The sequence below is a fragment of the Perognathus longimembris genome, chromosome 28 (genome assembly GCF_023159225.1).
Source record: "Perognathus longimembris pacificus isolate PPM17 chromosome 28, ASM2315922v1, whole genome shotgun sequence".
Classification (NCBI taxonomy): domain Eukaryota; kingdom Metazoa; phylum Chordata; class Mammalia; order Rodentia; family Heteromyidae; genus Perognathus; species Perognathus longimembris.
Window position 1 is genome coordinate 13,007,327 of NC_063188.1, and position 15,206 is coordinate 13,022,532.

Genomic DNA, 15,206 nt, shown 5'->3' on the forward strand with positions numbered 1-15,206 from the left:
CCACAAATGAAAAATAAACCCTCCTGATAGTCTCTGGCTCTGTGAATGCATGCAGAAACCTAGGTAGACAGGTCAACCAAGAATCAACCCTTCACAGATCCCTACAATCCATACTTAACTGTTGCCCTGACACAGTTTGCATGCAGAAGAGCTTAAATCTCATATGCCTGAAATTAGCCCCCCATCACCCCAAATCCTATGGGGACAATTCTTCTCACACTTACTTCTGGGTCAAATGACACCTCTATGTCATTTACACATGTCTGCAGTTCCAGACACCCAGTGAGAAGGTGGAGATCAGCAGTGAGGAACACAGAGAGAAACTACCTCTTTATCCTAATGCAGCTTACACTGTCGTGGGAGGTAATGTCAAATGGGAAGTGCACAGTGGGAAGATGCATGCTCATAGCTGGTCTCATGTCTGTTAATAACACATTGTGGATATGAAAGGAGGCAGTAGAAGCAATGGCCACAGCTTCCTGGTGGTGGCAGTTCTTTTGAGGTATCCTTGAAGAGTCTAAGGAGGAGACAGCTGGCTTTATCACATGCAGTGATTGAGTAATAGAGTGTGGTGACGGTCACAGTCATAGCCACAAAACAAAGAAACAGAACACAGAGTGAAGCTGAGAGGCAAGGAGAGAACGGTGAGACAAGAATGGTGGTCCAGGAAGTACACAGCTTGTGGATCCTACTGTGATCTCAGATAGTGTTTAGAATGCTTAGGGCATGGAGGATTGCTTTCAGCATAGCCTGCAGTGGCATAGTATAACCACTTGTTTCATCACTGTTGGGGAAGTCTTGAGAGCGTATATCAAAGGCAGGATTTGAAAGCAGACCGAGCAGAAGAGAACTGCTGGAGCTAACTGGTGATATGCTAGAATGAGTTAGGAAACAGAGAACAGCATGTCGTATAGAAGTTATTATAAGCTAGGTGCTGGTGGCTCATACTTGTAATCCTAACTACCGAGGAGTGTGGGATATGAGGATCACAGTTCAAAGCCAGCCTGGGCAGGAAAGTCTTTGAGACTTATCTCCAATTAAATCACAGAAAAAGCCAGAAGTGGCTCAAGTGGTTGAGTGCTACTCTTGAGCAAAAGGAGTTTGGGGACAGTGCCCAGTCCCAGAGTTCAAGAATCAGGACCAGAAAAAAAGGTATTACAATTTCATTTGGAGAGAATGGAAAAGATCAAGATGGACATTTTGGCAAAGTTGCTCATCTTATCTTTGCTTATTTTCTAATAAGAAATGAAGCAAGGAGAATGGTAGTCCTAGAAAGCTGTCACAGAGGAGGGAGTAGAAAACTGGAAAAAATACTGCTGTGGAATGAAAGGCAACACCAGCTCAGATTCTAAGTCTTGTCCCCTATAGATTTTGTGTGATGAATAAAGTAGGATCCCTTGTATTACACCAGGCAGGAAAGCTAATAATGGAGGAAGGAAAAGTATGTGCAGAAGGTGACCATTGGCTGAAGAGAAATGCACTGGCTTCCTGTGTTAAAAACTGCCTTTTTCCTACCTGCAGGAGTTCTTTATACTCTTAGCAACTCCCAGGACTTTCATCATTTCAGAGATTCTTTCCCCTTACAGACATGCAGGTACCTGCCCATTCATCAAACATATAATTACCTTCTCCCTTTTCCTCGGCCAAGGTCTCAATATGGGATTCTCCCTCACTTGCTAGCTGCATTTTGAATGGTCCAGTGTACTTCTTAAGTGGGGGTGCAAGATCCATGATTTTATTCACTGGGTTCCCTTCAGTTTCAGGCTTTCCCAAATTCTCATATGCTTCATCAGCCATTGTTTCCTGGAAAATACCAAATGACAATATTCCATTCATGTTAATATTCCATTACCATAAAACCAGAAACATGACTAAAAACTTCCATGGCATGATGGTGAATGAAAAGAGCTGCATCACTAAGCAGTCAAAATGACTCCTCTGAACTGTAGCAGCTCCTAAATAAGATAATACAGAAAGACTGTCTATAAAAACTGGGCAAGTATTCACAGAGGTGTTTTATTTAGCCACAAAGAAGAATGTTATGTTCTTGACAGGAAAATAGATGGAACTGGACATCATCAGCTTAAGTGAAATAAGCCAGTTTTACAAAATAGGTATTGTTTCCTAACATATGCAGAATTTGGGGACAATAAAAATATGTACATAAAAGAGGAATTATCAAAGTTGTAGAAAGAGAAAAAAGGGGAGGGCAGGGTGAAATATCTATCTGATATTGTCATAATGACATCCATTATTATGTATAATTAAAACAGTCCAATAGAAATAGAGAAAACAAGAATGAGTAATGGTCTTAAAACCTGTGGCAATTGGGAGGAGGTAACAAACAGTACAAGAAATGTATCCAGTGCCTAACGTATGAAACTGTAACCTCTCTGTACATCACTTTGAAGTAGAAAAAAATAATTTAAAAAATTAAAAAACAAAAAAACCTATGGCAATTATCAAAATATAAATGCAATTAAAGCTTAAATGCAAAAATAAAACAAAAATAAAGCCTAAATGCAAAAACTGCCACATAATTAACTGTGGAATAATTTATTTTCATGGAGGCCATGTTCTCTATGTAGAATACAGTCAAACTGGCATAAATGCCACTAAAATACAGATATTACCATCTCTAAATACATTTCTAAATAAACACAACTGAGAGCCAACTGGACTGATGCACAGCAGAGTTTCTGCTTGTTGCAAAGGCTGAGGCAGGAGGACTGTTTGAGCCTAGGAGTTGGAGGCTAATTGGGGTGATATACATAAACATTGTCTAAAAATTAAAAAAAATAGTTCAATTGAAAAAGAGGAGCACATTACATCGTAGAACTTGCAGGATGCTGTTACAGTGGAAGCTAAAGGGCTTTTTATTGTTTCGGAAAGAAATCTGAACACTGATAAGCTTAGGAATGTAGAAGAGCAGATGGAGCCCAAATCCAAAAAAGGTGAATGAAGGGACTTCATTTTTTTTCTTGGCAATACGGAGGAATAAATCTCAAAGAAGTGATTATCTCAAAATAAATGATACTAAAAAAACATCCTGGGGCTGAGTGCCAGTGACCCATGCCTGTAATCCTCACTATTCAAGAGGCTGAGATCTGAGGATCATAATTCAAAGCCAGCCTGAGCAGGAAAGACTGAGATTTTTATCTCCAATTAACCACCAAAAAGCTAGAAGTGGAACTGTGGTTCAAGTGTTAGTGCGATAGCTTTAAGCTAAAAAGCTCTATGGCAATGCCAAGTTCCTGAGGTCATGCCTTGGGAGCACAGGAAATAAAAAAGAAAGGAAAAGAAAAAAAAAGAAAAGGAGGTGAGGGAAGAAGGGAAGGGAAGGTCTTGGTGCCAGTGGCAAGGGTGTAGAATCTTAGCTACTCCATAGCCTGAGATCCAGAGACTCAATTGAAGACAGCCTGTCTCCAAGGAACCAACTCAAAGCCGGGCTGTAGGCATGGCATAAGTTTGTAGCATGCCAGCTGAGCAAGCAAGCGAACCAATCAAGAGGCCCTAGATTCAAACCTCAGTGCCACTTATAAATACATGCAATGAATGGGGGCATGGCTCAAATCATAGCAAGAGTGAAGCTTTGAGTTCAAAAATTGTTCCACAGAAAAAATAAAATGCATTAAGTAAATAAATACCACACACACACACACACACACACACACATAATCATAGTAAAATTCAAGGCTGGTGGCACAGGCTGGTTTAATATTTGAAAATCAGTCCATGTTAAAAATGCAAGGAACAACAGCATCCTTTTTAAAGATACATTATAGTTGAACTCCTATTTGCACATAAAAAATGAACAAAAATTTTGAAAATAAGAAACTGCCTCGGGGCTGGGAATGTGGCATAGTGGTAGAGTGCTTGCCTAGCATGCATGAAGTCCTGGGTTCGATTCCACAGCACCACAAATACAGAAAAAGCTGGAAATGGTGCTGTGGCTCAAGTTGTAGAGTGCTAGCCTTGAGCATAAAGACGTTCAGGGACAGTGCTCAGGCCCTCAGCTCAAGTCCCAGGACTGGTAAAATAAAAAGAAAGAAACTGCCTCAGTTTTCTACTTACAATGTTGAAAGACAGTTTTTTTTTTTAATTGCATACAATAAGATTTGAGCTCAGAGCCTCATAATCGCTTGGCAAGGTAGCAGTTTGCTATTTCGGAGATGGAACCTTACAGACTTTTCTCTCCTACATGGCTTTGAATCTTGATCTTCCGAATCTCAGCTTCCTGAGTAGCTATGACAAACCCTGGGTCAAAAGAGAAATTCTTTAAAAATTTATGGTAAATATCAAACTCACAGATGAAAGATCAAGTTTTTGCCCCCAAATCTGTAAAGAAGACAAGTATAGCTGGGATCTAGTCAACAACATATTGGTATCCTGAAAGGGCAGCAGGACCAGAAAAATATAAGTGTCTGGGCTAAGGAGGAAAAAATGTTTCATTCCTCACAGATGGTATTTTCTAGGTAGATACATGACTCAAAAGGATATGAATGTGTTAAGGTTGGCATGTGACTACAGCCAAGTTTGTGGACCTAGGGATATTAATCATAACCCACCTATGTTTCTGGATAATAAAATCACTAAAACTTAAATTACCATTGAAAATATACCCCAAAATTGAAGCTGAAATAAATGGAATGAAATCTGTGGCTACAGCCCTCCATGAAAGGGACCAATTGGCATTCAGGGAAATGTAACTGCTATGTAATTGAAGTTGAATATTCTTTGCATGGATAGGAAAAGGCCTTACTGAACCTCATTATGATCATCCCTGAACCCACCCCAGAATGACTTCAGCAATCTAGTTTACAATCCCATTATGTTAAATTTGTTTGAACATTGATAAACTGACAAGACTACAGAAGTCAAAGGTCTTAGAAAACCCATTCTTCAACTCAAACAAGACAGTTAAAAGATGCTCACTAAGCCAGGAGCTGCTGGCTCACATCTATAGTCCTAGCTACTCAGGATGCTAAGATCTGAGTTTCATAGTTCAAAGCCAACCAGAGCAAGAAAGTCTGTGAGACTCTTTTCTCCAATCAACCACCAAAATGCTATTAGTGGAGCTGTGGCTCAAGTTGTAGAGCACTGGCCTTGAGCTAAAAAGCTCAGGGACAGCACCCAGGCCCTAAGTTCAAGTCCCAGGAAGGGCACAAAAAATTAAAAAGATATAAACTATCAGATACGGATTGAGTGTAAAAGGCAAATAATGAAAACCTTAGGGCAATGGAGAAGGGATAAGTGAGTATACCAATGCAACAAAACAGAGTCTGGAAACAAATAAGGAAACACAAAATAACCAGATTCGTGAGCTTGGCGCCAGAAACTTGTTGCAGGGCAGGTAGTAAGCCCATAGCATACACACCAGAAAAAATGCCACATTGACTCCTACTTTGTGGGAGAACTAGAATATTCAGGATATTATTTTTATGGATGAATATTCAGGATATTATCTTCATGGGTTTAGGATAGGAAAAGCCTTTTTTTGTGATTCAAGGCCAGCCTTGGCATGAAACTCTGAGAACTCCTATCTCCAGTTAACTAGCAAAAAGCTGGAAGCGGAGGTGTGGCTCAAGTGGTAGAGTGCTAGCCTTGAGCGAAAAAGCCAAAGTGAGAAGGAAAAGCCCCGAGTTCAAGGCCCAGTCCCGGTATAAAAGGCAAGGAAGCGAATAAAGCTCTAACTGCTAGCATAGATTCATTAAAGTGAGAATTTCTGTTCAACTAAGGGACATTGTTAAAACAGTGTGAAAGCAAACCAGCAAAAGATATTCAAAATTCTCTATTTCATATATGCGTTTCATATATGACAAGAATCCAGAGTAAACATCCAACTGCAAACTATATTTATCTGGCACTAGTGGGATTTGAACTTACAGCCTTGCATTTGCTATGCAGCACTCTTATCACTTAAGCCAAGTCTCCTGACCTTTATTGTTCCTTTGTTTTCCAAATAAAGTCTTTTTGTTTAAATTAAGGCCTGGCCTATCACTGCTATCTCCCAATCTTGTTTCTACTCCAAGATAAAAAGGTGCAATTGACCATATCGATTGTACTTGTTTAGATGGATTATGTTTATTTTTATTATTAAAGACAAAGGAGTTGCCATTTAACAAGGCAATTTAAGAATATATTGCATCTCCATCAATGTCACCTCTTTCAATATTCTGACTCATCCCTCCCAACTGGCCCCTTCCCTTACTCTTCTTAATGTTGTAGGATGTACATTGAATTCTTGACTGCATTCTCCCCCTTCCTACTTTTTACCTATCCTTCTCCCTTTAGCCCTCCCAAACCACCCCTTTGAAGTGTCTGATTCCTGGTGTTCACTTTGGTCTTTTTAAGTAATTACACTACTTAAATTCTCCCTTGAACCCACCATATTTCAGTTGACATATACGTACACAGTTGCACATCATGTAATGTATTTATTAGTGTGTATGTTAATTCTAGCACATATGAGGAACAACTTGTAACCTTTGTCTTCCCAGGCCTCACTTACTTCACTTAAGGTAATTTTTTACAAGTCTGTTTTTGCCTAAGCTGGTTTGAAATACAAATCTCTATCTCTTTCTGAAGTGGTTGAGTTACACTAGTGCACCGCACAATTTTTTTAAATATACCAACAAAATTTGTGCAAGTGATTTGAAAAAATAAGCATTGTAGAACTCCAAGAAATGGAAACAAGAGGTTCTTTTTATGTCCTGTATGCAGTTATTTTTATTTTTTTCTTTTGTTTTAGTTTTCTGTACCTTTTGTCTTATATATAAGCTTGTCTGATCCCTGGAAGGGAACAGGAATCACAGAAACAGCAGGACAAAGGATGAACTAATGCAACAATGATACTTGACACTATGTTGGGGAAAAAACTTTACAACTTGGGGGAAGGTGGATGGGGAGCAGAAAGTGGGAGACAATGAGGGAGGGGAAACTGTTTAAAAAGAAATGTACTCATTATCTTTTTTAACTGTAACCTCCTGTTCATCACATTTACAATAAATTAAAAAAAGAAAAAAGCATTGTACATGGATTCATGTGTGTATTCCCATCTACTTAGTACTGTCTATGCAAAGAAACATGGCTCCAAATCAGCTGAGTCAAATAGCAAGACCCCACTAAATACTAGGTACATAAGAGGTATAAAGTAGGCCGGGTGCCAGTGGCCTATGCCTATAATTGTCGCCACTCAGGAGGCTGAGTTTTGAGGATCATGGTTCAAAGCCAGCCCAGGCAGGAAAGTCTGTGAAACACTTTTTCTCCAATGAACCAGCAGAAAACTGAAAGTGGGTGGAGCTGTGGCTCAAAGTGGCAGAAAGCTATCCTCAAGTGAAAAAGCTCAGGGACAGCATCTAGGCTGAGTTCAGGAGATATGACCGACTCCCCCTCACCCCCGAGCAACTGGACACAACAAAAATGAAAAACCCAGCCTAAGATATGACTAAAGCAAGAAAAATAGGAGGGCAGGTTCTGGGGGTGTCTAAATTGGTAGGGCACCTGACTAGCAAGTTTCCGGGCCAGGAGTTCTACATACTCCCCTCAATGTGAAAACCTGAAAGAAAAAAAAAAGCCTTCAGTTTTCTATATTGGCAGAGAAATGTGCGTGCAGCTACTGTGATAGTAACTGCTAACTGGGCAGCTTTATGGGAGAACAGTTAGCTGGAAGTGTTCCATGTTACTCCCTCAAAATTCACACATAAGCGCCCAGCATCATTGCAAAAATGTTGGAAAGAGAACCCAGGGAATAGGTACCCGGAAGTGAGGCCAAGCAAGCCAGGAAAAGTCCCAATTTCGGGGCTAACACCTAGTCCTAGGTCACAAATGAGCCTCTCCCTCCAAAGCTGCACAACCACACTCACCTGAAACTTTTCTCTAGGAATCAGACATATACTAAAAATTCGGTCCCTGGCCCGAGTGGCTCTGGGAGAATACTTATACGGCCCTCCCTAGGCAGCTGTCTTCTAGAAAATGGCATCCCCGCCCACTGGTGCCAAGGAGACATGGGCAAGGATTCTGTCACTAGGTTAGCAAAAGTGAGCTCACCCACTGAAGACTCAATCCAGTGCTACAATGAAACCATGGATGAAGAGCCTCAATGCCCAAGAGGCAGCAGGATCTCAAATAACCCGAAGGAAGAGCAAACAAGAGGCCCATATTGGGCATTCCCATCGAAAGCCCCCACAGAAGGTGCTAACCCAGAAACCAGGATGTCACCCCTTAGAGACCCTCAAAAACTGGGCACAGCCAAGCAACCACAGCCCCACAACTCCCACTGCACAATAGGGTTCATGCGAAAGGCTCGCCCACTCGGAGAACTTCAGGGGATCGCCGACACAATGAGTGCCGTAAGGACCCCAAGAAAGACTCTATCCTGTTTAGCAAAACCAACAACCACCTTAGGGCTTGGGGAGAGAAGGTTTTGCCTCTTTATACTTGCCCAGGGCTGAAATTCCGACCTAAAGTTTGGAGTCCAGGAGCGCCACAAAACCGGAGGTTTAACAGCACACTTCACTTCCAAAATGGTGAGTAACAGAGTAACAGCTCACTTTCGATTCAAAATGGCGGGAAGGGGGGAGCCTTAAGTCATCGGGAACCTTCTAGGACCGCCCCCAGGGTACAGACAAGGGCGCACGTGAGCGCCCTCTGTGGCCTGTGGTGGAAGTGCGGGGGAGGTTTTTCGTCCACAGCTCTTCCATATATTACCCGAGGGAGGGATCATGGAGCCTAGGCACTGCCCACAGCACCCGCCCACAGCACCTGATTGGTCCCAGCCAGCCTGGAGGTTTTATATACCCAGAGCCTGTTGTGCAGGAGGCTGGTGACCAGCACAACTGCTGTGCCAGCTCAAAGGGACCTAGGAAGCCTGACCCATGCCACTTACTATCTCTGACACCCTACCCATAAGTTTTCCGTTGTTTCAACAACCGCAGTCAGGTTAACACTAGGATGTATAACCCCTCTGATGCAAACCCACAGTTGTCACTATTCCTACGTTTGCTGCAAATCAGTCTCCTGGGGTGGCCGTTTCAAATAAAGCTACACTGTAGGGTTTGCTGACTGACAGATGTTGGTAATGATGGGGCTGTTTATGGCCACAGGTTCTATGACAATTTCATCCTACTAGACCAGCCCCAAGATTATAGGTGTGAGTCACTGGCATCTGATAACAGCAGCTTTATAAAGACTTAGTAACTGTACTTCACAATCACCCAAGGCCAATCTTCTGTAATAGTTGTGGCAGTAATAACCTATCTTTTACTGTTTCTACTTAGTTGAACTCTGATTGCTATAGGAAAGAAGATGACTAAACCTTGTTAAGCCTAATAATATCACTTGCTATAAAGTTTATCAATTTTACTTTTTGGTGTTCTTTTAAAATTTCATTTTTGTTCAAGGCAACATTACTAAATGCTGAACAAATACCAATTATTGCTCATGCTTAGTGACTTCTTAAAGATGTCATTACTAGGGTGAAGGTGTGGATCAAGTGAAAGCATACATGTTTAGCAATCACAAGACCATGAGTTCAAACCCAAGTACTACCATAAAAGATACTACATTTCAGTTTTTCTCTATCTAGAATTTGAGTGAGGCACTACTAAACCATGTCTGTAAACCTAGCTACTCATTTCCTGCTGGTACTGAGTACACAGCTTAGACAGACATGAAAGATTATGGGCTGGGAATATGGCCTAATGGCAAGAGTGCTTGCCTCATATACATGGAACCTTGGGTTTGATTCCTTAGTGCCGCATATATAGAAAATGGCCAGAAGTGGCGCTGTGGCTCAAGTGGCAGAGGGCTAGCTTTGAGCAAAAAGAAGCCAGGGACAATGCTCAGGCCCTGAGTTCAAGCCCCAGGACTGGAAAACAAAAGAAAAGATTATGTTTTTTAGATTTCAGACTCCTGAATAGCTGAGATTGCAGTGTGAGCCACCAGCGCCTGGCTATGCTATATATATATGGACTTTTAGCATTTTTGTGATGGATTAACACCCACAGTGCCTGTCTACTAACATCATACAGCCCTACTAGTACTGTTCAGAAGTTTAACTCCTCACATTAACATCATGTGTTTTCTTCTGAAAGGAATAACAAATCACAAGACACACAACTAGGCATTTCTCTATCATAAATCAACTTATAAAAATCAACAAAATTATTTATTTCGTATATGTGAAGTCAAAATCTCTTTGAATGCTTACATTTTTACAAATTAACATAAACACAACAATACTGCTCTATATAAATTTTCATATAAACATGAAAGGAAATATACACAATTTTAGTGCTTCCAAAGCACAGAATATACAAGTCCACCTGAAAATTCCTGTTGTCATAAGCAAGAATGAATGTCAGAGGTTAGCATACCTCAGGTGCACTTTGTAATATCTCTAGACAAAGAGAGTTGGAGGTAGATTGTTTTGCGACTCTCCCTGCCTGTTCCCAGAGAGAAATAAATTACCTAAATAGCAGCTTTTTTATTTTTTGATTCAAACTGTCCTGAATATTGTATGGTTTAAAAGGCACAATAAGGAATCATTGAAATTTTTGTTCAGCATATGAGACTACCACTTTCTATATGTTTACTGTAAAGGACATAAAACCAAGTAGGCTCTACTTGCAGGTAGCCCCTAGATCACTATGAAAATGCCAAAATTGTAAGATTTGAATATGTGAACTCTTATTACTTATAGTAGGGGCAGCAATGTTTTATGGACTTAGCCTACTGAATTAAAACAATTATCACTTTTCTCAATTGGAAAAAGAAACAACAAAACCCAAAATTAATATTTTCAACAATTCTTAAGGCAGAAGCTCAACTTTTACTACTGGATAGCCATATTTAAAAAACCTCTAATGCTTTTCCCCAGTCTCTGGAAGGCCATTCCCATTTGCTTGATGCACATATTTTAGAAGCTCCGACAACATCCTTTTCCATCCTACAGTACAGAACACTTGTCATTTTTCTCACTGGTCTTTACATTCACATAATCATCTTCTGCTGATGTGATTCACACTGCTGATTAAGTTATAGGAATCTATTTCTTCCAGTACCTTCTCAAGATACTGAATTAAGACTCGTTTTTTAAATCTGAAAATAAAGAGAAATTTTATTAACCATAGATACTTAGAGCACTTAAATGGTAAAAGAAAAGTGGCCAGGATACAAAGCGGAGCTTACTATTTAAATGGAACTAGAAGTTTGTCCTCCTGGGTAGAAATGGCTTAGTAAATACTATGAGTGCCAGATGAGGTCCAAGGTCACATTAGTCTAGGATTGATACTATTTGAATTCAACGCCTCTATTCTTTTTATCTAAAGCTCTCTAGAAACAGACTTAAATATGAGAGTGAGGACCAGAGCTTGAGAACATAAAGGCAGAGCTTAGCCTTCTCTTTCTCTTGTGTTGGGCCCTACTGCTGAAACGAAATACAACCAACAAATCTTGAGGAATTCTGGTAAACACCCACCTTGAAGCTTCCTTGATGGCAAGTTCAACAAACTGTCTCTTCAACTCCAGAGGTCCTTGTACTTGTTCAAGTAAGCTGAAAATTCTTTCATATTCTGAGGATATTTTTAAATAGTAAATTAGTGTTTCAAACTACAAATATTGTGATAATCTCTTGTAACAACAAAAGAATACTGCAGCACAAAGGAAGGGAAAATGTGATTTTATCACTTTAGCTTAAGGCAAAAGACCTGCTTTCAACTATAGATATAAAAATATTGCTAAAAATACATGAGACAGCTTAAATCTATTCTGAATCATAGAATAAGAGTGACTTCCTATAATATTACTGGTAGATGTACTTGTACTACTTACTTCGTCCAAACTTTCGAACTTCCTTCATTAACTGATGTTTGATATCAGCGTTGATTCCTTCTACCATCGCAGGGGTGATCTCCGATGAAGTTGACGCCATTTCCGAAGTAGATGCTATGGGTTTTTGGTTGTCTATGACACTGCCATTCTCGGTTCCTTCTACAGGTACATCATTACTGGGTTTGGGAATTAGCTCATTTTTCCCAAGACCAGTCAAATCATCAGACAGAGAATCCAAATGATTTGATAAAATACCATCCTGTGCAAAATTCTTAAGCTCTAGTGGAGCAGACTTTGACAAGCCATGCAATGGGCTTTGCCCATTTTCCATTTGCTGTTCCCACACATCAGGACTGACAGTGGCATCTGAAAAGCAAATTAAGAGGCAGTTGTGAGACAAGTACACTATATCCACCCCACCGTTATATACAGTGATCCTCAAGTCTTGAAGAAATTACTTATTTCATAATACAGGAAAATGAACCAGACATAAATGAGACCCCCTCAAACTGAACTAGGACGATAATACAAGACCACCTTCTACAAGACCACCACTATAAATACATATAGAAGCCAAGATGACAGTACAAATAAGAAACATTTACAAGTCCCTGGTACTCATAGTTTACTGTCACCCTGTTTTGCTTAGCAAGTTTCACTTGATGTCATGATTTCTTAAAGTCACATACAAACACTACCATGCTTTACTGAGCTTGAAGTCTGACAGCTTTTGTATACCATATTCAACTTCTTGTCTACACCAAGTATTTGGAGAAAACACAGGAGCCAACTGGGACTGAAAACTCTGCAATCTCCACATCATCACCAAATATCACTATGTATGATATTCTGTTTATCCTTCTTTTCTATCTCAAAGTGGAACGCTTTTCACTCCAAGTCTGAAACTTCTACATCATTTATTTATGCCTTGCTCTGCCAGGCACTAGTCCAGAGGCTAGCAATTGGAAGTGAGCAAGACAAACAGGAGCCACTACTGCAGCTTACATAGACATGGGAGGGAGATCACACTGGAAGTGCAGAATGGGCAGCAGCACACTCACAACTGGACTTGTGTTGGTGAAGAGGCAAGCAGGTATGTAAGAAGGAGTGGTAGAATGTCCAATTTGCCAGCTGGTGATAGGCCCTTCTGGGAGGAATCCTCTCAGCAGAGTCGGAGGAGGAGACAGAGCTGGCTTGAGTGCATGCAGCGGGAGAGTGCCAGGATGTGCTGAGGGCCAGGGTAGCAGCCATAGTGGGAAGAACCAGGGACCACACAATAAAGGTCAGAGGCAAAGAGAGAAAAGGCGTGTCCAGGGTTTAGTGTAGAGACCATGATGTGTGTCCAGAAGGTACCTAGCTGGTGGACCACCATGGGGATGCAGGTGATGTTCTGAGTTCTTAGGAGCATGATGGATGGTTTTCAGCAGGACAATGACCTGGTATGATCTCAGTTACCTATTTACCTCATCACTGGTCACAGAGCAAAAACTGAGTTAGGAGCAAGGAGTGATCAGAAAGAAGCTCTCGTGGTTTGTACATGAGAGATCATGGCAGCATGGAGTGAAAGGATGGAGAGAAGTAGTGAAATAGAGGGATTATACTAAATGTTAAATTTCTTAGACTTGTGAAATGGATGTAAGGAAGAAAAGAATTTTAAAAAATCATACTGACTTGAAGTTGGTCAACTGTGCAAGAACTAATATACTTCTAATGTGGTAGTGTAGTCGCAGGAACTACTATACTACTGGCTCTGGAGAATAGGTTTGCCTAATTCTCACTGTGATTCGGGAATCTCAGATAGCTTGGTGTCAGTAACATTAGCATTATTTACACTATGGAAATCTGCAAACATTGCATCTAGAGTTCTTCTACCTTAGCCATGTACCTACTGCTATGGCTTTCCCAGTACATCATGGGTGATGTTATTATTAATGAACTGCAGAAGGATGTGAACAGAGTGTTTTTCAGAGGTGCAAGGATGGAATTTTGTTGAAGGACACAAACCATAGAGTTTTATAAAGGTATTAGATACCTAAGTGGAGATACTATGCAGTCTGGATTTGAGGAGCAAGTTATAGTCTAGAGGTGTAAACATGGGAGTCGTTGAAACCAATCGAATTAGGAATCACCTAGGGAGGAGTGGATGTCGTGATATTGAGCTTTGGACGCCTACAATATTAAAGGTGAAAAAGAAAAGGGAGAAAACATGAAGGAGTGATTAAAGGGAAAAAGAAACTAAGTGTATGAGAATCTGAGATTTCCACAGAGGAAGGAGCAAATAAGTCTGCCAAGTACTGTTAAGAAGGATTGTCCATGCACAGCACACAATGATGATATTGAGAATGGTTTGGATGAGATTAAGAAGACAGACATCAGCCTAGACTGTGTTAGAATAGAAGGCACAGTGATTAAGAATTGATCAAGCCTGTTAGTGAACACAGCTAGTCTTATCACCTCAGAGTCCTTCTTTATCTTCCTAACTCCAACTCCTCCAAATGACTGCAATGAACACACTCACAAGTGTTCATTTCTCTATCACTTATTGTGTTATTTACGTACATCATGTATCATTACTAATTACTATGTTATTATAATGTGCTAATTACTGTGTAATTATGAGTCCTTTTCCCCTTCATACAAACTGAGATTCTTTTATATTTTTTTGCTAGTCCTGGGACTTGAACTCAGGACCTGGGTGCTGTCCCTGAGCCTCTTTGTGCTCAAGAATAGTACTCTGCTACTTGAGCCACAGCATCACTTCCAGCTTCTTCTGAGTAGTTTATTGGAGATAAGAGTTTCACAGACTTTCCTGCCTGGGCTGGCTTCAAACCATGATCCTCAAATCTCAACCTCCTGAGTAGCTATGATTACAGGTATGAGTCACCAGCATGTGGCTTAAACTGAAATTCTTGAAGCAGGATCTCTGTCCTCAATGGAGCCTGTTGTACCAATCACCTAGACCGTTTCATAATGGTCTACTTAATGAGCAAAAAACGAAAGACAAAAAGAATACAAAGAAGAATAAAACTGTTTCAAATCTTAGTCCTCTGGGAACCATAAGGAAATTTCAACTACTACTCTATACCTTTTTGGGGGTTTGGATAAGATGAAAACCCCAAGGCTGAGAGTGGTTCCTTTCCGCCATCATAGTTAGTTACAATAGGTGGTGTAGGTGGTCTCTTCCACATCAGGGACATATTTCGCTTTCTCTTAGGTGACCCAGGATTGCTAAATTCTCCAAGCCGTTTCACTTTATTTTGTGGGCCTGCTACAAATTCATCTGTTTCATCAACCATCATTCCCTAAAAAATATGAATTAACACATTCCAGTAAACACAAATTCAATTATACACTTTTTATATACATCAATATCC

The 15,206-nt window shown here is 40.4% G+C and overlaps 1 protein-coding gene across 2 annotated transcripts in view; it reads right to left on the bottom strand.

Moving 5' to 3' along the window:
- LOC125343570 (integrator complex subunit 6-like) overlaps window positions 1-15,206 on the bottom strand; it is a 63,380-nt gene that overhangs the window by 2,058 nt on the left and 46,116 nt on the right. The window contains exons 15-19 of one of the 2 annotated variants that reach the window (XM_048336065.1): window positions 14,918-15,134; window positions 11,833-12,198; window positions 11,480-11,573; window positions 11,064-11,100; window positions 1,626-1,803 (exon numbers count right to left, since the gene is read on the bottom strand). In XM_048336065.1, the coding sequence (XP_048192022.1) occupies window positions 1,626-1,803; window positions 11,064-11,100; window positions 11,480-11,573; window positions 11,833-12,198; window positions 14,918-15,134 (892 nt within the window). Of the gene's footprint in view, window positions 1-1,625; window positions 1,804-11,063; window positions 11,101-11,319; window positions 11,331-11,479; window positions 11,574-11,832; window positions 12,199-14,917; window positions 15,135-15,206 lie in introns of those variants that run through there. The other variant, XR_007209348.1, reaches the window with a different exon arrangement.